The sequence below is a fragment of the Marmota marmota genome, unplaced genomic scaffold (genome assembly GCF_001458135.2).
Source record: "Marmota marmota marmota unplaced genomic scaffold, marMar, whole genome shotgun sequence".
Classification (NCBI taxonomy): Eukaryota; Metazoa; Chordata; class Mammalia; order Rodentia; family Sciuridae; genus Marmota; species Marmota marmota.
This window is the reverse complement of record NW_025999968.1, coordinates 25,080,412-25,108,269: the sequence shown is the minus strand read 5'-3', so window position 1 is coordinate 25,108,269 and position 27,858 is coordinate 25,080,412. Positions and strand designations below refer to the sequence as shown.

The 27,858-nt window shown below is 32.8% G+C and overlaps 1 protein-coding gene across 2 annotated transcripts in view; it reads left to right on the top strand.

The window, feature by feature from the left end:
- The window catches only part of Epha3 (EPH receptor A3), a 342,712-nt gene that overhangs the window by 245,502 nt on the left and 69,352 nt on the right, over positions 1 to 27,858 (top strand). Inside the window, exons 6-7 of one of the 2 annotated variants that reach the window (XM_015478632.2) lie at positions 20,670 to 20,794; positions 23,443 to 23,602. In XM_015478632.2, the coding sequence (XP_015334118.1) occupies positions 20,670 to 20,794; positions 23,443 to 23,602 (285 nt within the window). Of the gene's footprint in view, positions 1 to 20,669; positions 20,795 to 23,439; positions 23,603 to 27,858 lie in introns of both variants that reach the window. The other variant, XM_015478631.2, reaches the window with a different exon arrangement.

The following is a 27,858-nucleotide window of genomic DNA, read 5'->3' as shown; positions in this document are numbered from 1 at the left end:
CTCTCTCTCTCTCTCTCTCTCTCTCTCTCTCTCTCTCTCTCTCTCTCTCCCTCTCTCCCTCTCTCCCTCTCTTCTGTATTGAAGCTCATCTGAGAAGAAGAGGAAAAGTATGGGTTAGCAAGTTAGGTCAAGGCAGAGAGTGTCTCTGAGGACCGAAGGAATGGTAAGAAGGAATAAAATCAATACCAGCTCTTAGACATAGAATGAAAGGAGGACACCTATTTCTCTCAACTCTGAAGGGAAAGGAGGGAAATATGGTAAAGATAAAAAGTCACTTTTCTTTAAACAGGCTATGAACTGAATGAAGTATGAAGAAGTTGTTGTGAAGAATATATAATAATCATAATACAGTATAGCATCTCAAGCAAATCTTCTTTGTGCACCTACTCAAAACATCTACAATTCAGGAGTGGGTATAAAGTAAGAATATAAAAACAATCTCCTGAAAAACCAACTTTATACAGTTGTTATAAAACTACTTTTGCAAGATCCTTCATTAGTTGTTTGTATATTTGTGGGGTTGTTTTTGTTTTTTATTCCAGTAATTTTTTTGTTTCAACTTTATGTTTAATGATTTTGAGACACTGTGATTTACTCCTAGCCCAGAGAGTTGTGTTCAGTTCTAAAAAAATCTAAAATTGATACAGCAGAAATAGGGAAGAAAAATGTCCACACAAGTTTCATTATAAAGTATTTTCAATCAAATCTAAAACATTCAAATAAAATTGGAATTGATAGTACCTGCCCTCAAACATATAAACTGATCCATTTGAAGATTTTGGAAGTAGCCAGGCTCAGTAGACTCTGAAGACAAGAAGACAAGGTGTCTCAAGAGAAGAGATACAAGGCAATTGATGGTCTGCCTAATTATGACGTGGAATTGAAGAGGCCTCAGACACAAGTTTGGGGCTTAATAACTCTAAAGTATGATGGAGCTCATCAGTTACCCTCATGGTTACATTCAGGCCTCTGTATTTCAAGATACTTTTTAAAAATACAGAAAGCTTTTATTCAAATTTAGCTCAAACTTTTTATTTCTTCTAATTACAAAAAGCTGATGGCTTGGCATCTGTGCCACTTCTAGGAATGCTCTTAACCACTCCATGAAACCTGGCACTGTCTCAATGTTGGTTTTGATTAGCAACCTACAGAGAGAAGGGAAATCACAAAAGAGAAAATTAACAAGGGTGCGCAGTTCCAAAACTGGTTCTACAAATGTGTTTTAAATCAAATGATTCATCCTTTGGCAGGAGCTATTCACTTTATAGTCATTCATTTGAAAGGCTTAGTCTCTGTCTCCTGAAGACTGTGGAGAACATTATTCTTGATGAATGAGATAGTTACCTTAAACCATAAATAAAACAAATAGAATAATTTAACATTTGACTCTCAAAGAAGGTACGTTATCTCATTTGGAATTGGTCATTTTAAAGGGAAAATTCAGAAAACAGTTTTAAACACAAAAGGATGTGTCTATATTGAACTGCTGAATAAAAAAACTAATTTGTTTAAATAATTATATCTTGAGTAAGAAAACACATGGTCCTCCCCTACATTTTATCACTTTGCTTTTCTAGTCTTTTCACTTCATAAAAATGCTTCAATTCTTATTCTTATTACTTTCCAATTTGATTAAATGTCTGTGCCACAAAATAGGAGTCACCCTATGAAATATTGTATTTATTTATTCCTGAACTCAATTTTGTATTAATTTTAAGTCTTTTAAAATTAATTTTAAGTCCTTCCAGGTGTAAAGGTTTAACAAAGGTAAATAATATCTAAATATTAATGTAAGAGATAAACTGAGCTTTTATTGTGGGTTATCTAATCTTTATTTTGAAGAAATTTTGTTGCTAATTTATAATTTCTTCCATACATTTGATAATAAACTAACAAAAGTGTAGAATATTTTCCTTCATAGGCTATTTGTATGTAAGCCTGAAAATATCCTTGCATCTTCCTAGCGTCTGTCTTACCTCATAAAGCAAAACTTAGGAAGAAATAATTTGGAAATGGCAATGGTTTTGCAGAACATTCTTATAGTAGCAAATAAGAATCAAGGGAGTCAGAACAGAACATTTCTGTGTCAACCCATTGGTCTCAATTCCTATGTGACAGGTGTCTCTTTTAGTGAAGTCTGCTAGACAGTGGGATACTGGGGTATTATCATCCTGCTGTGAAGAAGTCTCTCCCAGAGGGAACTTGTTTAACTGCCTTTTTCTCTGATTTCTACTAGACTGTAATTTTCACTCACTTGTGTGAATTGACAAGAAGGATTTATTCACAGATATATTTTTACCTCACTTTCATTGCTAGTCCTGGCTTCTATTTCTGGGTTTCTGTAACACATCACAATAACGTAGGACTAAATTACATTCTGTAAGGTTTGAGAGGTTCAGAATGAAAGATATGTTATTACATGGTTACATTCATTTGTGGTTCTAGAACTTTACTGTAAGAAACAAATAGAGTCCATTTGATTCAATGATATAATGATATATAATATTTATATGTGAGAGTACATAATCATATACATAATATACTATATAACAAATATTGAGGTTTGTTAAGACAACAAAAGGATGTGTTAAAATGAATTTACAAATTAATAGCTTAAATCTGTATAATTATATACCCCCACATATACTTACATATATTATCATATATAAGATACTTAGCTAACTATTTTCCTCTGGCTTGGCTGGCTTAGCAATTGGCAAAAACATCATGGAATAGAACAAAAATGCACCTATTATAAGCAAAAGAGAACTACAAAGAGTTGGCAAAAGAGAACAACAAATAGTTGAAACCAGACTGAGGTACAAAATGGGTCCTTGTAGTGCAAAATACCTATACAGGTTTTTGGAAAAGTCATGAGTGCCTTTAGCACAATTCTAAATGTCAGTATCAGTCAAGAAAACCAGTGAACTTGGTGAATACAATTCAATTAAGTACAGAGTTAAGTAAAAAAATTTTCATTTCCCACAATCTATGCAAAGCACCTCAACATCAGAAGAGGGAGATTATCTGACATCTTTTTTATTTTCCCACCCAGGAAATTTCTATTTCTTATTAATGTACACTGGGAATTAATAACTAAAATTGAACAAAATGCTCTGAAATATGCCAGCAATGTCATAAAAAAACAAAAAATAAGTGAGATTCATAAAAGAACAACAATAACAAAAGTGAGCTTCAACAGATCCAAGGGGCTCTGCTAACTATATTCCACTTTTTAAGAAGTTCCGTTGTAGTCTGCATGTGATGTCTGCTTCTTGTTTGAAGATAGATTGTCATGACACATCTTGGGCTTGCCTGTGCCTAGGAATAGCCACAAATGAAGAGTTCTGCTTCTTAAAACTTGTGAATGCTGCATTCTGAGCATAGAAGGTGAGAACAGCCACCTTGGCTTGGTTCCAACATAAAAGTAGAGGGCTCTTTGGACAAATGTGATCCCACTAAACTTCTCTATAGTACCATGAACTATCCTTCATCTCATTCCAGCAGTTATAGTTCAATCAGTCTAATAATTTCAAGTATCATCTGTGTTTTAACTCCAGAGTGAGTTTGAGGTATCAATAATGCTGAGGTAAAGAAATGTGCATGTTAAATCTGTGTATACACATCCTTGTATGTTTGTATATCTAAGTTTAATTTCCTTAACGTTGGTTCCACTTGATGCCAAAACTTCCAAATGAAGCCAAGCTGAACATCGACTAAAATAGAACTAAATCATTTAATCATCTTGAAAATCTGAATAGAAATTCAAATTGTCTCAGATCTCATCAGTATCCTATAGGACCTTCAAAAATGCAAGGTAGCTGCTTCTGAAAAATGAGAAATTATATCCCATCTATGTATGTTATGTCAAAGTGCATAAATGCATTCTACTGTCATGTGTTACTAATTAAAAAAATTAAAAATTAATTAAAAAGAAAAAAATTCAAGATAGCTTAATTTCTGCTCTCCATGAAGGGAATGTTGAAATAAGAGTTTGAGCACTGGTTGTTTATGTGCAAGAATGATCTCAGGAAACAGGTAGGACAGTAGGAAAATGAAACAAGGAAAGGAAGACAACCACTGAAAGATGAGTTATTGATCAAATTACTATGCTCCTGTATAGTGAATAGTGTTTCTAACTGTAAGAGCCAGTGTAGAACATTTGCTTCAGGGTTATCCCATCCAAGAGAAAAGGAAGATACATACACACACACATACACACACACACACACACATACACACACACACGCATTCCCAATCAGCCATTAACTAAAGGATGATCTAAGAATGAAAACTAATGAAGAAGTATTTAGTCTAAGTACTTCCAGCCTAAAGTGCATGGGCAAAGTAACTGATGACAAAATAAAGCTCTCCACTAAATAAATTCAAGTCTCTGGAATTTTGAAATTGGAGAGTGGGTCTCAAGAGTAAATTACAAAAATATGTAATTGAAACATCAACAGAATATGCCAATTAGGTATCCTAGATGGGTAGAAGTACTTTAAGTTCTTCAGAGGTTAACTGAGATGATAGGTTCCATATGCATTTGGGGGAAAACAGGACATCAGATGATACTTTAGTCAGCTTTTTGTGCTGTGACCAAAAGACCTTATGAGAACAATGTAGAGGAGAAAAAATTTATTTGGGGCTCAATTTTCAGCAGTTTCAGTCCATAGATGGCTTTTTTCTGGGTCCAAGATGAGGCAGAACATGAAGATGAAAGGGCATGGCAGAGGAAAGCAGCTCAGGACATGGCAACAAGGAAGCAGAGAGACTAAGCTCCAGTCAACAGGAACAAATTACTCCAAAGACCTGCCTCCAGTGTCCTACATACTCCAGTCACACCCTACTACTGACAGTTACCACCTGGGTAATCCATTCAAGTGGATTAATGCACTGATTAGGTTTAGACTCTCACAATCTAATCACCACCTCTGAACTTTCTTGCATTGTCTCACACATGAGCTTTTGGGGGTCACCTCATATCTAAACCATCACAGATGCTAATTTGTAAAGTATTCCTAAGGGCAAGCTCACACTTGCTCCTCACTTTGAATAGCACACCTACATAGTGCCTGCCATAAGAAAGACAGGTAAGGGTAAACAACTTCTGTGATATTTATTTTATTAATTCTTATGAAGGACATAAGCAAAGGTATGCAAAAGGGAATGGTAAATTTCCTTATTTTATGAATCTAAAAATTCAGACTGCTAATAGAATTAAAGAATATACAAACTTATATATGATATCAGTAATGGAGCTTTATATAGAATATATATATATAATAAACATGTACAAATATGCATAAAAATGTGTATAAGTCCCGTACTTATACATGTATAATATATATATTCTGTATGTATATATTATGTATATATATTTTTATGTGAATACATAATAACAAATATATCTATTTCCATAAATGTAACCAACATTCCACATATCCCATATATTTATGGAATAAAAATATGAGATATTTCATATATATGTGTGTGTGTGTGTACATACACACACATATATATATATATATATATCTTCCAAATTGTTTTTTTTAAATTAATACACTCAGGTTTTACATTACATTAGTAATGTAATTTAAATATCAACTATGTTTATATGATTTCTTACTGGTATAGATTTTCTGATGATCCATAGAATTTTAAAAAAACTTATGTTCTATTTTTGTTAAATATTTGTACCTATCAATAAAATTATGTATTTATATTTAAAAGTATAAACAGACTCTTTTCCATATTGCATCTCTTCCACCTATAATTGGATTAAAATATGTTGGTTTAAGATTTGAAAGTCAACAGAAATATCAACACTAAGCACTCAGGTTCCGATTTTTACATCAGCAGTTCTTGGGATAGTTTGTCACCATTGGTATTCATAGTTTCTGTAAATGTACTTTGGCACTTAGCAATTTGTAGTCCATAAGGGTCTTTTAATTTGTCTTCAAAAATGATTTTGAACATATTGTTATTTTGTTAAATTATAGATGTTAACTGAAAAAATTCTTTGCTTACATGTTTCTTTCTATAGTCACTTGGTCATTTCTTGTAAAAGCATGCTGACTTTTCAAGGAATGTGTTGGAAAATTTTTCTCACCATTTCTCTTCTGGACCCATAGTTCTTGTCATTGCTTCCCTTGTATATGCTTAATTATGGGGTTTGGTAACAAGGACATGATCTTCTTTAATTCAAACCTTACATTTTACTTGGGTTGATTTTTTTTCTTATCTGATTTCATTTCCCTCCATTTCATTAGAAACTAGGGGTGAATTACATGAAACACTTAAGAATCTTCCATATATATTATTGCTTTATGAATGAAGATTATAAAAAGTTTATAGTGATCCTGTGTAGCTGCCTTTACATTGAAAAGACCTATGTTGAACACAAATGTTAAAGGAATATTCATTCATTCCACATGTACTCATTTGTAAAATTTAAACATTGCTGAGAACCCAGTGTTTGGTCTTTCTGGACTCTTATTTCAGGATCTCCTTTCAGAGATTAAACTAACTTGTTAGAACTCAAATTCAATTTGAGATTTAGCTATTCCTGACATTAGCAAAGAATAAAAGCACCATACTTTAGCTATCCAGGAAAGTAAGCTATATACGTAGATCCACAAACAGCATGTATGAAAACCAACCGTGAGCCCCTCTAGATGTAATGCATAGAGAAACCCAGCCATATTTAGAGGCTAGACTGCCAGACTTCTTAGTCTCAAGTTTGCCTCTAGCATTTTTCCCTCACTTTTTTCTAGTGAGGTGCATTTTGAAGGAAATTTAACTTGAAAAGCATGTTTCTAAAGCGAAACCACAGAATGTACACTGTGAATAATAATGATTCTTAGTTTATTGTTTTTCAGTTCCTGAAGAAATCCAACAGACCAGGCTAGTTATACTTTGTAATGCCTATATAATAGTTTCATGCAGATTTTTTTTCAACAAATAGCTCCAACAGTTATGAAAGAAAAATAAGGACCACAGTAGAGAAAATGTATTCAAAGACACACACAAACACTCATACCCACACTTTGTATTTCGGGTTTTTTTTTTTTTAATAACTATTAGAGCACACTTTCAACTCATAAATCCACCCCTTTTTATGTGTACAGTTCAATAGTTTTTTGTAACTTTATTGACTAATGACACCATCACCCATAAATCAGTGTTAGAATATTTTCACCCTCTATAAAGTAATAGTGAGTCCATCATTGCACTTTTAAGTCAGTTTTTAATATAAATTCTAATTTAGGAGTCTTTTATATAAAATATAGTTTTTCCCAAATGAAACTTAACACAAAATGACTTAAATTTATTTCGGAAGCTTGAGAATGAATGTTTAGAATCTTTACACATATTAGCTAGACTGTAATGTCTTCCTATAAAAGCCAGAGTCTACACAGCTGTGTCTGAGAATGCTTGCTCTGTGTAGGCTAATGACAATTTTCTGTTAGCTATTGCAGTAAAGAATTAGAAATGCAGGAACCTAAATGTCCACATTGAAATGAAAGCCAAATCCTTAAAAGAAACAAGTAGAACTATATTTGTATCCACATAATTTTCTTTTTAGCTTTACTTATGCAATCCAAAAATGGAACAACTTAAGGCTATTTTTTTCTTAATGTGCTAAAATTTTTATGGTGCATGTAAAAATTAATCAGATCCAGTTCTCAAAATTCTAAGGTCGATTATGTGAAGTACTCATAATTGCAAAAATATGTATTGATGCATTTTCCTTATTGGGATGGGACTAGAGAGCTAGAATTGCCTCAAAATTCATAGCTAGCTAAAAAGGTATTTGACAAAAATTCTCCAAATTAATAAAACCTTTGTGGTTCTAAAAAGGTCAACCATAGGCATCATGGGCATTAAGCAGCAGATAGTCTGCCTCTGAAATTTTCCCCTTTTCTCTTCTGCTTGAATTTTTAAAAATCTGTTTGCAGGGAACAAAGTTATTAATTACAACTAAATGTTTGCATTTCTTAATCTAGTTATGGGGCAGAAAAGGAAAGAATTTGGGACAAAGGAGGTTGGGATGTATTACTAAGTATACATATAGACAAGCAGATTTTATAGCGCAAAGAGAAATTTTGCAGGTATAATTGGTTTTGGAAAATCTGTAAATCTCTGCTGGCGTTCATTTTGTTTATAGAAATTTGTAAACACATCTAAATGGACATATTCTCCACCTGCATCCTTCAGAAAGCTAGACTAGAAAAAAATAAATATTTTTATAAGTTCTTAATTTGTTAAATTACGCTACAAATTTAATGATGGGTTTTGGATACATACTTCGAAGAGATGCATAATGAATATTAAGATTGGAATACATACTTGGAAGAGATGTATAATGAATATTAAAATTCATGTTGTAACTGTCAAGTATATTTAACTTTTTTTCTATTTTACTTAAAAGTAATTTGGGTGATTTCTTTTGAATTAACAAAGACTCTTGCATTCTTTAGGAGAATATCTATGTTGCAAATAAGTCTCTGGCATAATAGTGACATGGAATTAGGGCTTCTCAGAAAGCTGATTTCATGGTAATCAAAATATTTAATATTCTATATAGTCACATAACACAATTGTTCTCTCTTTTGGAATATCTTCTTGTTCTATTTTTTCCCCTAAACTTTTAAGGATTTCTATTTGTGAGTAAATTGGATAGCTTTGAGCTTATTTACAAAATCTGATTTCCAAATGTTTGAACAGACTTTATATAAATTTTCTTTTATGGAAGGTTTGAGTTTTTTACCTCCCTAAAATAGCCATCAACTACATCATTTCTCAAGAGGACCTCCTCTTCTGCAATTGTTTCTATTGCACTTGGGTAGTGTTGCTAGACATATATAAGCCATCTGCTCCAGGCATATACAAACCATATGCTAAGCACAGTGTCCCAGTATTTAATTTTTTTTCTGCTTCCTAAATGTGATTAATAATATTTAGAAACAATGCATACTTCTGTAGTGTCCACCATTTTAAAAATTCAAGGAGAGATAATGTACATAAACATTTATGATTCATACACCAATATAGGGTTCAGCAAATGATTTCTCACTCCTGCTTGCAATACATGTAAGGATAATTCTCATTCCTGTAGTAGCAAATGAATTGTTTTCCTACTCACCCAAAAATATGTTCTTAAATGAGAATAAAGCTATTATAAAGCCACAATTGAATCTACAAAAATACTTGTGTTATGGTATAAAGTATCTATGGATATAAAGACTCATGTTTGAAGGCTTGGTCTCCAGTGCAGTGATGTTCAGAGGTGGGGATATGGGGAAATAGTTGGATCATGAGGGTTCTGACCTTATCTGTGGAGCTTGTTGGAGAATGTGGGTCACTGAATATGTGACCTGGAAAGGTATTTCTTCCCTCTGGCCTCTTCCTTACTTTTGGCTTCCCAGCCATCATGAGGAGAGCAGATTTGCTCCTTCTTGCACTTCCACCATGATATTCACTTCAGGCCCAAAGCAATGGAGCCAGTCAAATTTGGACTAAAACCTCTGATTCTGTGAGCCAAAATAAATCTTTCCTCCTTTGATTCTTCTTTTTTATTACAGGCATTTTGTCAGAGGGTTGAAAAACTAACACATACCATATATGTGCCTATGTTTATGTGGCTTGTGTGTGTTTCAAAGACTGCTACCTTAAAGTTAGCAATTTATTATTTGTGATGCAGACACCAACAATCCAACCCAAACATTTTGTACATGATGTCTTAAAAAAATTCTGCTCAGCCATAACCATAGCATCATTTTCCCCTTATTTGAATTGTTTTTAATGTAAAACTAAAGGATCCAGCGAAGATTGAACAAATTGTAGGTTTGAGGACTGAGGGATACCAACTAGCAGCAGGTAGTTCCCTATATGTGTGTTAGCTTGTGATTTAGTGTAACCATATAATTAACAATGTAATCAGACTGCAATCATGAGAGTTAGTCATCAGAGACATAGGAGCCCCTCAACTAGTAAGCTTTTCAATGTAGAAGTTCCTATTCCTTAAGTGGAAAAGGTGGCTGAAACTATATATTACCAAAGCTCCTACAGGCTGGTTTTAAACTTTGGTATAAATTAAACATCAAAGTCATTGTATCATGGAGGTCTGCTCTGGTATGAATGTTCATGACCCCTCTAAGTACATAGGCTGAAACCTAATCACAAATGTGATGATATTAAGAGGTGGGGTCTTTGGAAGGTTATTCTGAGTGTGGAGCCTGTGTGAATGGGATTAGGAGCATTTAAAAAATGCCTTCAGAGAGCCGCTTTCCTTTCTACCCTGTCAGGACACAACTAGAAAATGCCATCTGTGAACTAGGAAATGTGCCCTCATCAAATACCAAATTCACCAGCAACCTGATCTTAGACTTCTCAGCTTCCAGCACTGTAAGAAATAAATTTCTGTTGCTTATACATTTATGATATTTTGCTATAGCAGCCCAAACAGGTAAAGTCAAAGACTCTGGGATTGAAGAGTGAGGGAAAAGTAACCCAGTGTAATTGTGTACATGTCAGGTATCTCCTTGGATGACTCATTTTCTCCCTCTCAAGCAAAGGTTTTCCCTCTGGTTGTTTGAAAATAAAATTCCAGATTATATTTTATCATTGTGATTATTTTAAAATATATGTTTTATTATTACTAAGGTATGATGAAGGTAAGAGATCAGAAGGCAATTTACAGAGGAAAAAATGGTTTGTTCCTATTATTATGGGGAGAGGTTGATGGATAAGTACTAAGTTATTGTTAAAAGAAATTCTGCTGTGCATTTGCAGAGTAAGTATAGACAATGAAACTAGGCTGTTTATTTCAAAAACCTAGAGAAAAAGTGTTTGAATGTTTTCACAAAGAAGAAGTGATAAATATTTGAGGAGTGAGATGTATACCATGGTTTAAGCATCACTCAATGAATATATCTATCAAAATATCATAAGGAACCCATAACTATGTACATTTATTTGTTTTTATGTATGTTAGTTAAAACATAAATTTAAAAAAATAAGAAAAGAATAATTAGTTTGTTATAGTTCCCAAGAGGAGAAGAAACAAATGCCATGCCACACAGGACCAAAAGGGAAGCCCAGGGATTGGTCATCAGGTTGAAGAAGCAGGAGGAAGTAGAGACAAGGGTTCACACTGTGGTTTTCATGGGAAAGGTAAGCAGGGTAAACTGGCCCAGGAATGGCTAGTTTGAATAACTCAGGAAACCCTGAGAATGTGGACTTTCTCTGGCTTTCTGGCACCTATCTCCAGGGTCATGAGAACAGAAGAATATTGCCTCCTCCAGTGTAAGAGACAGAGCAAATGTCCTGGATTGGTTACTGTGTGTATGAAAGGCACCTTCTGGCCAGTCATTTACTTTATTAGATAAATTAGATAAATTGACTAGTCTTGAAAGACACAGACCCTTCCCAGTCAGTGAAGCCCCAGATGTCGAAGCATCCAGAATATATAATATTTAGGGTTAAATTAATACCGTGATAAACTGAATCTAATCACAAGCTGCAATTGTTACTTTTTTTAAATTGAGGTAATATTTAGACAAAGTGAATTATACTGATCATAAGTGTAAAATTCAATGACCTTTGACAAACAAACAGTCATCATGGTATAATTACATTTGTCACTAATTTAGACTGTTTTCTGGTGTCCCTTTAATAGCAATAGTGCCAAAGTTTTACTTATCAAAGACCAGTGTATATTTTATTTCCTTTCTAAATATAATGTAATATAATAAAATACAGATTATTTCTAATCCTTTCTGATCCACTTAAGGATATGAACCAAGTGACATAAGAGAAGAGCCTTTTAGAATAGTTTTCTTATCATAGTCTATAAAGGAAAAGGTAAATGTTAATCCTTTTCTGCTCTAAAGCTGTATTTTGATTATTTCTTTCCACTCTTGCAGCTAATCAACAGCAGCAAGCCCTTTTCCAGAAGCCCCACAGAGAAACCCAACAGCACCCAGCACTCAGAGTTAGATGTACCTATCCTATGCTGGAATATGGCAGCTCTATTCCTGAATAATACTGATTCAGAACAGAAATATTACTTAACATCCTTTTAAAAAATACACTCATAGTTCTAATCTGAAATGTGTTCTTCACTTACTTCTTCTTGATCTTACATGATCATCCTTTCCCATTACCACATTTCTTTCAGCAACACTCAGTAACTATCTCACCTAAATCTTTGGGACCATCTATATGAAAATAACTTTCTCAATATTAATGAGTTGTATGTAAGATAGTGTCTGAATTTTTTTTGGCCTAATATTTTATATTTAGTTATCTAAAGTTTTGTTATCAACTTGGTTTGAATGTTTCTACTGTTATCTTATTTTGTAGAAACCAATGAATTAAGAAAACCACTGAATTCAGGAAATGAACAGAGGATGTTTTCTAAAGTAATCCTACATTGGTCAAGGACTTGGGCTGTCAAAGTTCCATCAAAGCAGATGTTCTAAATATTATTATTGGGAAATTATTCCCAATGATAACATTGACAAAGTCATGATTTAGACAAATCTCTGCTCCCAAAGTGAAGGTGTATTTTCTAGAAATTTTAAGATCTTTTGAGACTTTAATGATGTTAGGAATTTCTCAAGCTATTTTATTATTTATTTATTTATGTATTTTTGGTCTCTCTGGAAAGAAGGATCCTATTCTCTCTATGTGGATTCCTTATGTTACCTGTGGGATATATTTTTCTAAGTTTAGACTTTGTCAAATAGTTGGAGTTGTAAAGTATATACTGTTTTAATCCATTTTTATTTGTTCAAATTAGTTATATATGACAGTAGAATGCAGCATATACTTTCACACATAAAATAATGAATATTGCATTTTAAAAAATGAACAATGCATAGTTAAATGAATACTTGTCTAGAAATTTTTATGTTTCAAGGCAGTTGATAGAAAAGAGAAATAAAGTCATACGTGCATTTGAATGTCATTTATCTCATGTTAAAAGTAAAAGATCTTCCTTCAACACTGGATCTTGTATGTTAATGAAAAGCAGTAAGATGAAAATCACACATAAACACACAACTGTCCTCTGATTGCTTCATGTAACAACATATGACATCCGGAGATAGGGCTCATTCAACTCCCAGACTGCAGCTGTGTCAAGAGTGCTCATATCCTTTCAAAGGATGTAAATAGAGTAGAATCTTGTTTAATATCCTAGTGAATCCAAGCAACATTTCCCCCTAAACTATACTAATACTGTATGTATTTATATGTGTGTACATATCCTCAATATTTTATGATAAATTTTTCTTAGTGTGCTCTGCATTTTCCAAAAGTAAATAATTTTATGGGAAAATTCTATTTGCTCTAATTTGTAGCATTTCCTAGTAGATAATTTCTTATTTTAGAGATTAATCAACTTCAAGTGGATGATGAGTTTTAAAAATATTTGTTTATAAACATTAAACTCTTTTACATGGAGGCATTATACTTAGCTATAATTAACCCCATAGATTTTCAAAGTCATGAAAGATTCATGCAAAGATTCTTCTGATTGCATGAACATATTAGATGATATTAATGAAGGAGACTTTGTTATTTTTCAAAAGAAATTTGAAGATCAATTGAGAAAATGGCAAAACAGGGTGATTCCACCTTGATAAGCCCGTGCAATAATCATTTATGAAATGAACCCTTCCTGTATCACTTTTTTCCCTCCTTATTTCTTTATGCTAAGAGGGAGATAAGATTATAAAATATAACTGCAGGCTCCAGTATTTAAAACTAATTGATGTTTTAAAAATTCAATAATTAAAACTTAAGAAGTTTTTAGAAATTTAGGACTGAGACACCTAAAACTTGAATATACTCTGTTAACAAATAATGACAAAAGGAAATCTTGGTCAGAAATTTTCATTTTTTACAAAATGTACAATTTTACAAAAAGTCTTACAACGTTTTCTTTCAGCACCATTGATTTGATTGAGAAAACTACTTTTATTTTTACCATGTAATTTAGAAGATACAATTTTATAGAAAATCACCTCTTTCCTAAGCATATTTCAATTATCATTTGGTTCAAGTTGTATTATGTTAATTTCATTGCTCAGGGGACCAGTCACAAAATAAACTGTACATTTATTCCAAAGCTAACCAAACAGTAGTACTAGACTTGAACAAAGCAAACATTATACAGGGCATGGAAGGCTGAGTGCTCACAGTGAGAAGCACTAAGAGTGGGAAGATACAGGCAAGAAAATAACAATATTACAATGCAGAGCAGTGGATTAAATGCTAGGAGAATGGATTACAGCAGTTCCCTCTTGCCCATCATTTCACTTTCTAGGATCCACTGACCTGATGTCAGTGGCAGTCAAAAGATATTACTGGAAGATTTCAGAGAAAAAAAACTGCTATGTTTTAGACTGTGTACCATTCTGAGTGATATGATAAACTGTCATGCCATCCCAGTCTATTTCCTTGAGACAGAGGTCATCCCTTTGTCCAGATGTTACCTGTATGAGTTATTAGATGACAGTGTTTGTGTTCAACTAACACTGACTGATTTCATTATTATTAGTTTATACTAAAGACCTTTTTTGTTGGTGCATGATAATTATAGAGAATAGTGGATTTCATGGTGGCATATGTGTTCGTGTGCATAATGTGACCCGAGCAATTTTTATTATTAATTATTGTTGTTAACCTTTTACTTTTCCTAATTTTTAAATTACATTATATCACAGGTAATGAATAAAAGATTCAGTGCCATCTATGACTTCAGATACCCACTGGGGGTTTTGAAACATACCTTCCAAGAGTACTGCTGAACTGCACTATTGAAAAAACAGAGGAAGGAGCTGGTTAACTATTGCCTAAGGGACTGGGAAAGCTTTATAAGGGGATTATATTAGCAGTGGATTTTGAAAGGTAATGAGCAGAAGCATTTTCCAGGTGGAAAAGGAAGGGATCCTGCATTCCAGGCAGGAAGTACAACATGCACAAATGTGGACAGATGAAAGAAAAATTGTATTTATAACATTAGCTTTGAATGGAGAGCAATAAATGATAAAGCTGGTATGTGTGTTGCAGCCTTATGAGAGACTAGTCCAAAATTTCTCAAATGCTTGTGATTCTAAACATTTTTTAAATCAACTTCTTAAAAACATAGATCCTAAGAGCATTCATTTGGAGCTTATTTTTTGCTTAGTAATTAAAATCTAGATTTGAAATTATGAGATTTTGAAGTCAGGGAAAGTCAATGTTTCATTTGTTTTATAAAATAATAAATCGTCAAAATGTGTAGGAAATGGAAGTTCTGGAAAGATTGAGGGAAAGATTGAGAAGAAAGGCACTAAATCTGACAACAGGGGGAAAACAGCAAGCAAGCTTTGACCCAAGGCCTGAAGACCAGAGAGTAGGAAACCAACAAAGAAGTATCAGCTTTCAGAGGGTGGGGCTGATGGCAAGCTGAGAGTATAGAGAGATAACTCTGAAATTTCAAACTGGATACACTGCAAAAATGGGAATGCTGGTGGCCAAAAAAGGAAATCAGAGAGAATGCCAGGTTTGGGAATTCAGGGTAGGGGTGGTGAGATGGAGAACATTAAGCTATGAATGATTATGTTAAATCAAATCCCAGAGTGTTTCTGGATTTAACAGAAGTAAGTGTTCTGAAAAAAAAAAAAAAAATGAGAAGGAAATGTTTTTAAGTGGGCATTGTTCAGAATGCTAAAGAAAAATAAGGGGGGTAATGTCTGACTCAAAAGAAAAATCTTTCAACCATTTACTGCATATTTTCCCATGGAGATAATTTTTAAAAGCTTTGGCTCACTTCGAAGAGAAATACTGAGCCCTTTTTGTTATTACTTTAACTTATCCAATCTCTAAACCACAGAGATACCTAAGAGGTTCATTAGAAATTCCCCAACCCAGAAATAGGAAGGTCCCAATAAAAACAAACTAATCAGATCTGTTAGGAGTTGAATTTTGGAGTTTTGACTTCCTGATTCTAAGGAAGGGTCCTATTTTAGTACAAAATAATAGTAAGTGTAGCATAAAAAGCACCAGACTTAATGAATCCCTTCCATGTCTGTCTGTAGATTTGGCATACACAAGTACTAAACATGATTCTAATACAAATTGTGGAAATCCCATTTCTAACCCAGTCACTTTACAGAGAAGCCTTTTAAAAAATAAAATAAAATTTAAAAATAAAATACTTTTTCTAATTGTTGATGGGCTTTTATTTTTATTTATTTGTACGTGGTTCTGAGAATTGAACCCAGTACTTCACACATGCTAGGCAAGCACTGTACCACTAAGCCACAACCCCAGCCCATCAGAATCCTTTTTGGGGGGTGACATTTTTGCTTATCTATTGTAATTTATCTTTTCTGTTATTTCATTCGATATAGTCAATGGCCTAAGTTATATTAACAAAGAGACCAAATCTTGTCCTTCTTCCACAAATCAATAAGGAAACAATGTTTTGGAAAAAATTGTTCTCACTGTTAAACTGGGTTCAATTATCAACAGTTTGGGCTTATATTTCTCTTTCTGTTCTACTTCTGAACTAGTCATCATCGCCTGTTACCAATTCAAGAGATTGTCATTGCTTGTCATTGCATGTCATTGATAGATAGGGAGGAAGACACCCAGTGACCAATTCAACCCTTGTAGTAAGAAACTATGTCTCCTTAGAAGACAAATTGAAAAGCACTCTGGTACTGGCTTTTAAAGGCAAATACTGCTAGATAATTAAGGGTGAAACTGTCCAGTCATCTGTCATGACAAAGGCATATTTTAAGGAACAATGAATTGCCAGAATCATTGCAAGATCCACAGTGACAAGGTCAGAATTTCTTTAGTACTCACTATGTTTGGAAGGTTTTAGTAGCACAGTGTAAACCCTAAAAAAGCTGCCTGGAGAATGGTTAATTGTGTGATTCATGAGCCACCCCTTCCAACTCTCACTGTTTTTCCTTGCATTTGGATTCTTTCTAGGAATACTTAATTTAAAATATCACTTTACCAACTATAACATCTCTTTCTTTTTTTTTTTTATTTTACAAAGGACGCATTTGGTCGTATCCAAAATAACAAAAACCTCAAGATCAAATATTATCTCCATCTCAAATACCAATACAACAAAATGTATTTTACCCATTAAAACATTAGTTAAAGATTTTTTTAAAATTATTATCTTCATAATAATATCTTTTGATGAATTATTATCTTCTGTTTTAAATGTTTTATCAATTTCTTAACTTCTTTCCCCCTACAAAACTGTCCATTTACTAACCTGCATAAATGTCTGGTCCAGTTCACGTGTCCTACCCTGTCATCAATTTCCTCTCAGTAGGAGAAACATTTTAGTAATCTATTATTTAGGATCTGGTAAAAGGACATAATTAAAACTCAATCATGGGCTACTGAGGTACTCAGCAGTAATTGCCATTTGAGCTTATGTATCAGCAAATTTGCAGCAGAAACCCATGTTTTCTCTTTTTTACTGTCTTCATCTACCTCCCAGTATTTCTTCAGTTTTAGAGAAGTTTTATACTTTTTTTCATTCCATATAGCAATCTCCCTGTATTCTATCAAATCACAAATTCAATAAATAAAACAAAACAAAATAAAAACAAAAATAGAGAAGTGAGAATACAACAAATTAAATCTATTCCATACATTGCAACACCATTTTTTTCTATAGAAAAAAATTTTAAAAATCCTGTAAGCTTGAAAATTCATAATTTTAACAAATCTCTCTTTGGTACCAGAAAACTAACATAAAGAAATTTAATCCATATGACTCTTTATTGCTTACATTATAAATTGTGTTACAGTGCCTGAAGTATGAAGAAATTACACTTCAAGAAGTGAATTAAAAGGGGTTCTAAAAAACTTTTTAAAAAATGTTAATACAACAGAATGTCCACGGAATGCATCTCTTTCCGTAGCGTGTCTACAAGAGAAGAGAAAACAATTTCTGTTAATTATTTATTAATATTAAAATATTGATGAGCTTTATCTAAGAGTAATGGGCTTCCAGCTGTTGCACTGGGTTGAACTGTGCTGAAATTTAGCCAGCATGAGGGGCGTGTATTAAAAGAGCAGAACAAATGACTTAACAGGGGCCTAAAAGCAGCAATCAGAAAAGGTTCATTTAACATAGAGATGGCACAAGCTTCGAGCAATTGCCTCTACTTAAGTAAGTGTGGAATTACAAAAGGTTATATATTACAGTCCAACAGGGGCCTGCAGCTTGCTCAAAGGCCTTTGAAGAATTTCAACAGTTATAAAGTCTTGCTTAGTGCACAAGCAGTAAAACTTGGGCAGACCCCCAAAACAGCCTGCAAAGCTTTTATTAAAAGGTTAATACAACCCTTGTCACAATTCTTGTTTGAAAGGAATTATTTTCTCTCTCCCCCCTTTTTTTTTAAAGGAGAGATACCATACCTGGTTATTTTCCCACAGGTCTGAAATGTATTTTAATGATTTTGAAAAATGAACCAGTTTCTTGGTGTATGGAATTAAATGTAGGACTTTATGGGTTTAAAAGGAAAATGTTCCAATGCTAAGCTTCTTTGAAATGCTCTGCAATCATACATCAAAAAAGTTATTCTGCTAATGGATTTGCTTCAGCAGAAAAACTAGTGGAATTTCTCCATTGTTTGTAAAAGAGGCAAAATTTGGTTCCAAGGACATTGGTGACTTCGATTTTCTCATTAACAATTGGATAGTAAATTGATTTTTATAAGTATAGACTTAGAATATACAGTAAAATAAAGTGAAAATAGTTTATCTTTTGCTTTAAAGCAACTTTAGAGCTTTAAAGTTGGGGGAATGAGGGGAGGGATGGGGGAATGAGACCAATGTGGGAACTAAAACAGAAGAGTATTGAGTAGATAAAAAGTAGAGATGAAAGTTAAATGACTTTAGTTGGCATAAAAAGGATAGTAATTGCAAAAATGAGAATAATAAATAAATTTAAAATGAGAGTAAGAAAATAAGTTTACTGGCTGAGCCTGGTGGCACACATCTATAATCCCAGTGGCTCAAGAGGCAGGATGATTGCCAGTTCAAAGACAGCCTCACAAAAGCAAGGCGCTAAACAACTCAGAGAGACTCTGTCATTAAAAAAAAATACAAAATAGGGCAGGAGGTGTTGCTCAGTAGCCAAGTGCACCTGAGTTCAATCCCCGATACCCACTCCAAAAAAAAAATTAATTAATTAATTTTTCCACCCCAAAAGCAAAACCTACATTTTTATTTTGCAAAAGATTAAGTCCTCATTTCCAGACCATTAGGGTAACAACACTTTAATTAGAAAAGAGTGTCAGCATCTTAGAAATAATCAGAACAAGTGGATGGGAAATTTATTGAGATCAATTCTAACTGAGGTGGTACAAGTCACAATTGAGGAATGAAAGTTTTACTTTAAAGTGATCCATAAAGGTAAAAAGCATTTATACATAGGATCAGCTTGAAATGCAAATATCATCATGTGATAGTCATAGAAAGATCAAATCAATAAATATGGAACCTGTACTGTTAGTTCTTTGAAGATTGTAAATACATAATCTTCAAACATGCTTGATTTGCAAAAAATATGTAACATAATTGGTTCTCAATCAATGAAAATAATTTGACAGTTAATGTATAAAAAGTCATGAGCTTTTCTTTTGTGTTTAACATTTGGTTTGCTATATTCCATTAGGGCCCAGTGCTACCATACTCCAGTGAGGCATTTCACTTGATTGGTAAACAAGATTGAGGTTGAAAACTCAAAGTACATAGATAGTATGCATTTTTCTTTTTGATGGAAGAATTTGAAATAGAAATCACTTAAAATATATTTAATATTTAGTTTGAAATGAAGATAATCCTATTATATTTGATCTATACTGCTGCTTTCTATTTATATTTCATATTTTTGATAATAGGCAACAAACCATAGCAAATGTTGCCATTATCCAATCAAGATATCTCAAAATATATTTATATATTCATAACACATAGCAATAATTTCATTGAATTTCTTATTAAATGCTTAAGCAATTAAAATTCAAAATATAAAATAGTTTTCTTAAATATGTTTTTATTCATGAAAGATTTTTGTCAGAAGTCAAAATCTACTGTAATATACCCTAAGTCATATCTATTTCACAATACAACAAATATTATTATTACCTATGGATACCATGGGACTCCTTGTGCATAATGGATTCCAGTCCTCTTACAGAGTTGCATATGAAAATGTTATCAATGAGCTGAGGAATCTGGCATTAATAACTTCACAACATTATAACAAATAGGTAGTCCTAGTGTTTTGTTCTTTTTTTTAATATATCAAATATATTTCATTGCTTACATTATAGTAGCAGATTGAAAACATCTGCTCACTTGCCACTAGTCAACCAGCAGCAGAAAATCTCAGCTCATTTTCCATAGGCTTGAATACACTAGGGCTAAAATCAGCTGCTGGGGCTGGATATAGGGCTAGATTAATACTCAAGGGTCTTGGAAATGGAAATAATGCTTTCTTGCCAAAGATTAGACCAATGATAGACTCCATTTGCTGGTTCCAGTCTCTCTTTCTACTCTTATTCACCATGCTTCCCAACCCATAATATTGCTTTCTCCAACTTTTCCTCCCCTCCTCTCTTTTTCAGCTCCATCACCTGTCATGATAATCAAGAAAGATCGAACATCCAGAAACAGCATCTCTCTATCCTGGCAAGAACCTGAACACCCTAATGGGATCATATTGGACTATGAAGTCAAATACTATGAAAAGGTAGGGAAACAATGTTATGTGGTTGAGTTGTGTAGGGAATGAGCTTATTTTCTCATAATGAGCTATGCTCTTGAAAAGAAAGCACTGACATTGGTAGTAGGAGCTATGTTTAGTATCCTTGTCATATGACCTCTTTGATTTATAGGAACAGAGGCATTTAGAAACCACTTTGTCAGATACCTGCTATTGTACAACAATAAATGACATCAAAGATATCACTACCAAACATAAGCCAGTTTATTTTGACAATAGACAGGACATTTATGTTCATTCACACTGAGAAGCCTATTCCACTAACAATTTTGTAATGATTCTTTAGTTTCCTGATTAAATATTCCTATTTAATTGACTCAAGCTTCATTTTATGACCTTCATAGTCACATGATTTTCATTTAATACAGAGAGTAGCATTGGAATGAATTAAAAAAACAACAACACTGAATTATTTAACTGATCACGAAAACGTTTCCTGAGTCTGTAGAGGAAAACATAGAAAGTGAGGTGGAAGAATAAGTATGCTTCACATCATAAAATTGGTTTAATAATATAATTATAAAAATGAGCACAGGGTTATTTATACATAGAATTTAGATTGTGATATTTCATCACTTTAACAGTTATTTCTCCCTAGTTTTAAATTATGGCAAGTTTGAAAGCAAGATATATTTCAACTTTATCATGAAAACTGGTTCACTTTATAGCTGCTAATGTGAACAGAACACATTTGTGTACTTATTGCCTTTTATAAAGTATTTTAAAGTGAATTTTAAAAACAGTTGGGCAATTATGTAGCTATATATATGTAGATGCAACTTATGTATACAGGACATTTCTGCATGCATTATTTAAAATTCAACAGTGTGATCATTTTATAAAAGTTGGAAATAGGAATTTTTATAAAATGAAAAATTGAGAGATAGTGACATTAGATGAATTCCCCACAGCCCTTCTCAAAACTTATTAGGATTAGGTTTATGTTTTGAACCCTGATGGTCATGATTCCTCATTTAATATGTTTCTGTGATTGTGTACCTGCTTCAACATGAGAATGGATAGTTAGAAGTATGAGGGTTATTAGAATGACAGTTGTCAAAGGGCATAATGCATAAACATACTTTTGTGTTAAGTACTTATATCCTTTACTGAGTCAATGTAGTTCACAAATATAATGCTATTCTTTTCATACACCTCTCTATAAGAAAAAGGTATTCTCTTTTTATCAAAATACGGTGAGACTTAAGAAACTTTATTTTGCCATAATCACAGTATCATCATCCACTATGGTAAAGCCCATCACTCCTATTTTAAAAATAGGAGTATTTTTAAAAGTGTGACAAGATATAGTGAGCCAATTTAAGAATACATGTTTTATTGTTGATTCAAGAAAATTAATTTTGTGCCTTTATTCAGACTATATAACTAAACTAGTACGACACCTTTAAATCTAAGACGCTAAGTCGAAAATACAATTGACTTCTTTTTATATATTTTGCCAACATAAAAAAATTAACTTCTTTCAAACTCTATCAACAGAGTAAAACATACATTATGCAATCAATGCAAGACAAAAATCATTGAATCTATTGATTATTTCCTAAGCTTTTAAAAACATGATGCTTGCATACATGTGATATTACCTTAAATATGTGTATATAAATACTTGTTTCTAGCATAGAAACATGAATTTAAAAATTATTCCCAAATTCATATTTGGGGTTTGGAAATATTATAAATGCTTTACTGGAATTTTAGTTTCTTAAGATCCAGATTTCTTGACTGCTTAATTGTCTCAAAAATGATGGACAGAGTCTGCTTCTGGGTATTTCCTCAATAATTTTTTTAAATGAACAAAATAATTATTTATGCTGAAGAAATGCATTCAACTCTTCATTATTTAATATAATAACTCAAATGCTATCTAATACTTAACCAGCATCTCTAGCTAAAGAGTGTAATTAATTATCATTTTCATGTATGGTAGAGAAAAAATAAATTCAGTGCAAATTCAATTTTTGTAAACAGGACTTGACACAAAAGAAACATTACTATTAATGTGGAATGTGAATCTCCTAGAAGAAATCCTTTTGGGGCACTATTTTGAGAATTCAATCAGAAGATATTTGTCTCTACTAAATGGCAATAACTTACACAAAATACAAAAGAAACTGAGGAAATTAGAACCACATATAAAATTTTGACTTTATGTTTAATATTTTTATATTAATAAAAAATATTTTCTATTTGAGGTTCAGCATGATGTTCTTATTAGGTTTAATTCATCAGGATATTTTCTTCTTTGTAAGTTTTTTCTTGGAATTAGTTTGAAACTTTCTCTCAGCTTTGACTTTAAAGAGAATGTATTTTCACTCACATATTTAGGAACAAGTAAGAATGAAAGCTAACTTTTCCAGTTTTATGTGGAGAGCACAAATCATAACCTCCAAATTAGGAAGTCTATAAATATTATTATTTTAAATATTTTCCTCCTTGCACCCAAAGAGTGAAATAATTGACATAACTTTTTCATGCATCATATGCTCTATTTAAAATCTTAAAAAATCAACTTAGAGTGTTTCATTTTTTATCATGCAATAGCATTATAATGAAGGTTTCATATTAACATGATTTATTTTCTTACTTCAAAGCAGGAACAAGAGACAAGTTATACCATTTTGAGGGCAAGAGGCACAAATGTCACAATCAGTAGCCTCAAGCCTGATACTACATATGTATTCCAAATCCGAGCCCGAACAGCAGCTGGATATGGGACCAACAGCCGCAAGTTCGAGTTTGAAACAAGCCCAGACTGTATGTATTATTTCAATTCCATATATGGGGGAGTATTATTACCCAAAGTGTTTGCTATTGTATTCTTACTTTCTAAATTTTCACCTAGTATGATAAATTGAAAGTATCTTGCTTGGGACTTTAGGAATTTGCAGAGATGTGTGTTGTATTTGTGTGGGTTTGCATCTGTGTTCTTGTTCTCTTTTACAAATCAAACTTATTTTAATGTGTGGAATGCTTCTGGTTTTCTGTTAGCCATAACTTCCTCTTGAGGAACTTTGTTTAAAATAATAACATACTTCTAGCACCTATCAATCTAGATGTTCCAAGTTCATTTCATGATTCAGTTAACCACAGACAAGAAACTTGATGATCCATGAGGATCTTAATTTTGTTTTTATCCTTATCACATCCACTTATGTATAACTCAGGGAATAAGGATTTTTTTAAATGTGTTTTATCTCTTCATTCATATTCACAAGCAATCATGATATCCTGTCCAGTCGATCCCAAATTTGACTAATGAATTTGGCTAAAACAAAGATTTCCTTCCTTTACATGAACTTAGTCAATATTTAAAAAACACTCTGCTAAAATATAATTTCCATAAGGTGATATCATAACTGTGCTGATAATTTGAAATAAATACAAGCAAAATATTTTATTTAACTAGTTAATGAAGAGACTAAATATGAAATTAAGACTGATTTAAAGCAAAATTAGAACAGATGCGTATACACACATATGTACATATTTGTGCACGTGTGTGTATGTGTGTTTAGGAATAAATCAATTATCTCTAGTGAACAAGTGTTATTTTAATTGTAATAAGAAAAATCATATACAGCAATAAGAGTTTTCTTCAACTGTAATTCACAGTTATAAACTAGCCTAGAGAAAGATCAAAGGTGGACACCCTTTAGAGCAGGTAATCCTGAAAGGGTCTAAGAATGCCTAAAACATTATTGAAGAAAAATTTAGTCATGTCTTTTGACCATCCTAACTTATGATTTTTATGGTACCTATATTTTCTATTTTCTAAATATTTTGTTCCTGACATAAAAATCACATTATTATTGATAATAATTTTATACCTAGTAGAACTGACCATAAGTCATAAAAACCATTTGTTAATAAAATATTTTATGACATCCCCTTAGTCAAATAAGAATGCTGCTTACAGCAAAGAGCTATATTAACTTCTGCAAGGTTTTGAGATTCTAGTGCTTTTGTACATCTTAAGTTCACAACAAAATTGTAACAATTCTACTTAGAGGAGAGCTGCTGCCCACAGACACACATATCTACCCATAAAGACCTCTCCTAACTCCTAGGATGAAATAAGCAAAGAGAAACCACTCTGGAGACACTTGATACAAAATGCAATGTGGTGTATAAATCCATGAAAAGGTTCAAAATAAGTTAAAAATTTTAGATGACTGGATAATCAAATGTAATTGCAATGTGACTTTAGTCATTCTACGTTTTTTTGCAAATTTAAGTGATGCAAAGAAAGATTCTCCTTCTGAAATGACTATAAATTGACTTTCAAACTTATAAATAAATATTTGGATTAATAGTAACAACAAAATCCATATTTAATTTACTAAAAAAATCCCAAATCACAGTAGAAAAAAGCAAATATTTATGATATCTTATTATATAAATGACACATATTGATGAGTAAGAGAGTCAGATCACCATTCCGTAAACATTTAGTATGTTCATGAATATTTTGGAACCCCCATCTAATTTTGTATGATATTAATTAGAACTCCATGCTATCTGATGATTTGCAAAATCAACAACAAATTCCAATATATTCCATATTTGCCACAGACATTGCTGAGTAGCATTCATGCATAGAAGACTTCTCTTGAAGCTTAGTGTCTGAGGCTTAAGAAACTGACAATTTTTACAGGATTGCGATGTAGCTCAGTAGTTACATCACTTTCGTAGGTAGTGAGAAGTCCTGGGTTTAATCATCAGCACTGAAGGAAAAAAAAAAAAAGTAGTGATTTAAATCCTGTAGGGTTGTAGATTTTCACCACTTTTCATTCTTGAAAAACTTACTTTGAGTAAGAAAGAGGGAAGGGGAAAGAGGATAGAAAAAAAAAAAAAACATGAACTCTTCAACTTCACCCTTTCTATTTATAAAAATAACTGTGAGTTGTACATTTTGATTTGTTTTTATCCCCAAGGGCTGAGGATGGAACCCAAGGGCTTGCTCACATTGGTACACACACTACCTCTGAGCTCCATCCTCAGCCCTATAGTTTGATTTTTGTAACAAGTCGATTTACTTTTACTACTTCACCATAGAATTCTTCCAGACTTTAAGCAGAAATGAAAGAGCGGGGGGAGCATTTAGTCTTAGTGGAAGAAAAACAAAAATCAAGCTTCACTCTCTTATTTTAAAATCAAAGTGATAATATTCATAAAAATTCTAAAGCTTTGCTTTAGGATAATAGTTTAAAAATGTAAAAGTCATTTGGATTTCTTTATCATTTTTTTCTTTTTTTCCCTCTGGTTTTTATTTTTAAAAATTATGTGAAAAGTTCTCATATATAACACAAATATTTCTTAAGTAGACCATAATGGATCTTGAGCTAGCATTTAGATAACATTTTCTGATCTTGGTTTATTGGAAAGATATGGAGGTCCATTGGAGTGCATATTTTAAGTGCTTTAAAATATCTTATTTGTTGAATGTCAGCACTTATCATCAATCATCTTTATACAGATGAGGAAACTGAGGCATAACTAGGTTAAATAAGCCTCCCACAGTCTCATGGTTGGTGGGTAATTGATCTGTTTCTAGAGCCTGTGCATTTATATGGCAGGATATGAACCGTTTTCATAAACATTTCATTTGATCCTGTTCTGTAAACTATTAGATACTTTCCTTTTATGCATGATGTAAGACAGAGTTGTGTGTTTTTCCAAGCTTGCATAGCTAGTAAATGGGGGCAATGAAACTAAAATCTCCAAGTTTGGAGTCCTGATCCATTGCTACACCCTCACATGCTAAGTAAAGAGGCAACACTAATACTCACAAAAAACATAGAGTTCAGAAGTACAAAAGGATTTTCCAAGAATGAATACAGCTCCTACCAAAACAAGAAGAACAGTATGACATGTAGAAAAGCAGACAGACCAATTATGTAGAAACCCTTGGTGGGCAGAACCTGAATCCAAGATGTATGCTTTATACCCAAGAAAGCTGTGAAAGATATAGAAGGAGCAAGTATTTTGGAGGTGATTTGCATTTAGGATGACCTTGGAAAATCACTTCCTTGCATCAGTTTCCCTACCTGGAAATTGGGGAAAATCATACATGTCACTCCATGAGGTTTAAATGTTGGTTAAATTAATTATCATTTATAAAGTAGTTAAAATAGTACCTGATACAGTGATCACTCAGTGTTTATGTGGAGTGTGTGTGTCTGTGTGTCTGTGTGTGTGTAAGAGAGTTCATTTTTTGCAGCTACAACAGAATACCTATGGTTTGGTAATTTATACAAAAAATAGGAATTTATTTATAACAGTTCTTGAAGCTGGAAGTACACAATGGAGGCACTGAATCTGGTGCCTTGTGAAGGCCTTTGTGTTTCTCATGGTAGGGGGTGGAAGGGCAAGAAAAGAGCATACTCTCAAAAGCCCTTATAGTAGGTACCTTAATCCAACAATGAAGGCAGAGCCTTTGTGATCTAAGAATTAGAAGATTCTACTGGATGTTATATTTCAATAAGATGAGCCCCAGGCACAATTAAATTAGGACTCCTAAATACCTCAAAACTTCTTTTTATTGTTTGTAAAGAATGAATATGAGCTGGACACAGGCCTGTAATCTCAGAGGCTCAAGAGGCTGAGGCAGGAGGATCACGATTTCAAAGCCAGCCTCAGCAAAAGCAAAATGCTAAGTAACTCAGAAAGACCCTGTCTCTAAATAAAATACAAATTAGGGCTGGGGGTGTGGTTCAGTGGTTGAGTATCACTGAATTCAATCCCCAGTACCAAAAAAAAATTGTTTAAAGTAAAAGGAATTAATATGCATCAACTTTAATCTCTTGGAAAATATTAATAGAGGACATTAAGGCAACTTGACAAAGAGACAATAGAATCTTTAAGTAGAGAGTTCTGTATATTAAAATGCAGACTTTTATAAGAGATAGAGTACTGTTCTAAATTTTTCACCAGGGAAATTACATAATAACAATATGTAAGTTATTAAGTACTTCCTATGTATCTGGCATTGTTCTAAATGTTTTAGTTGT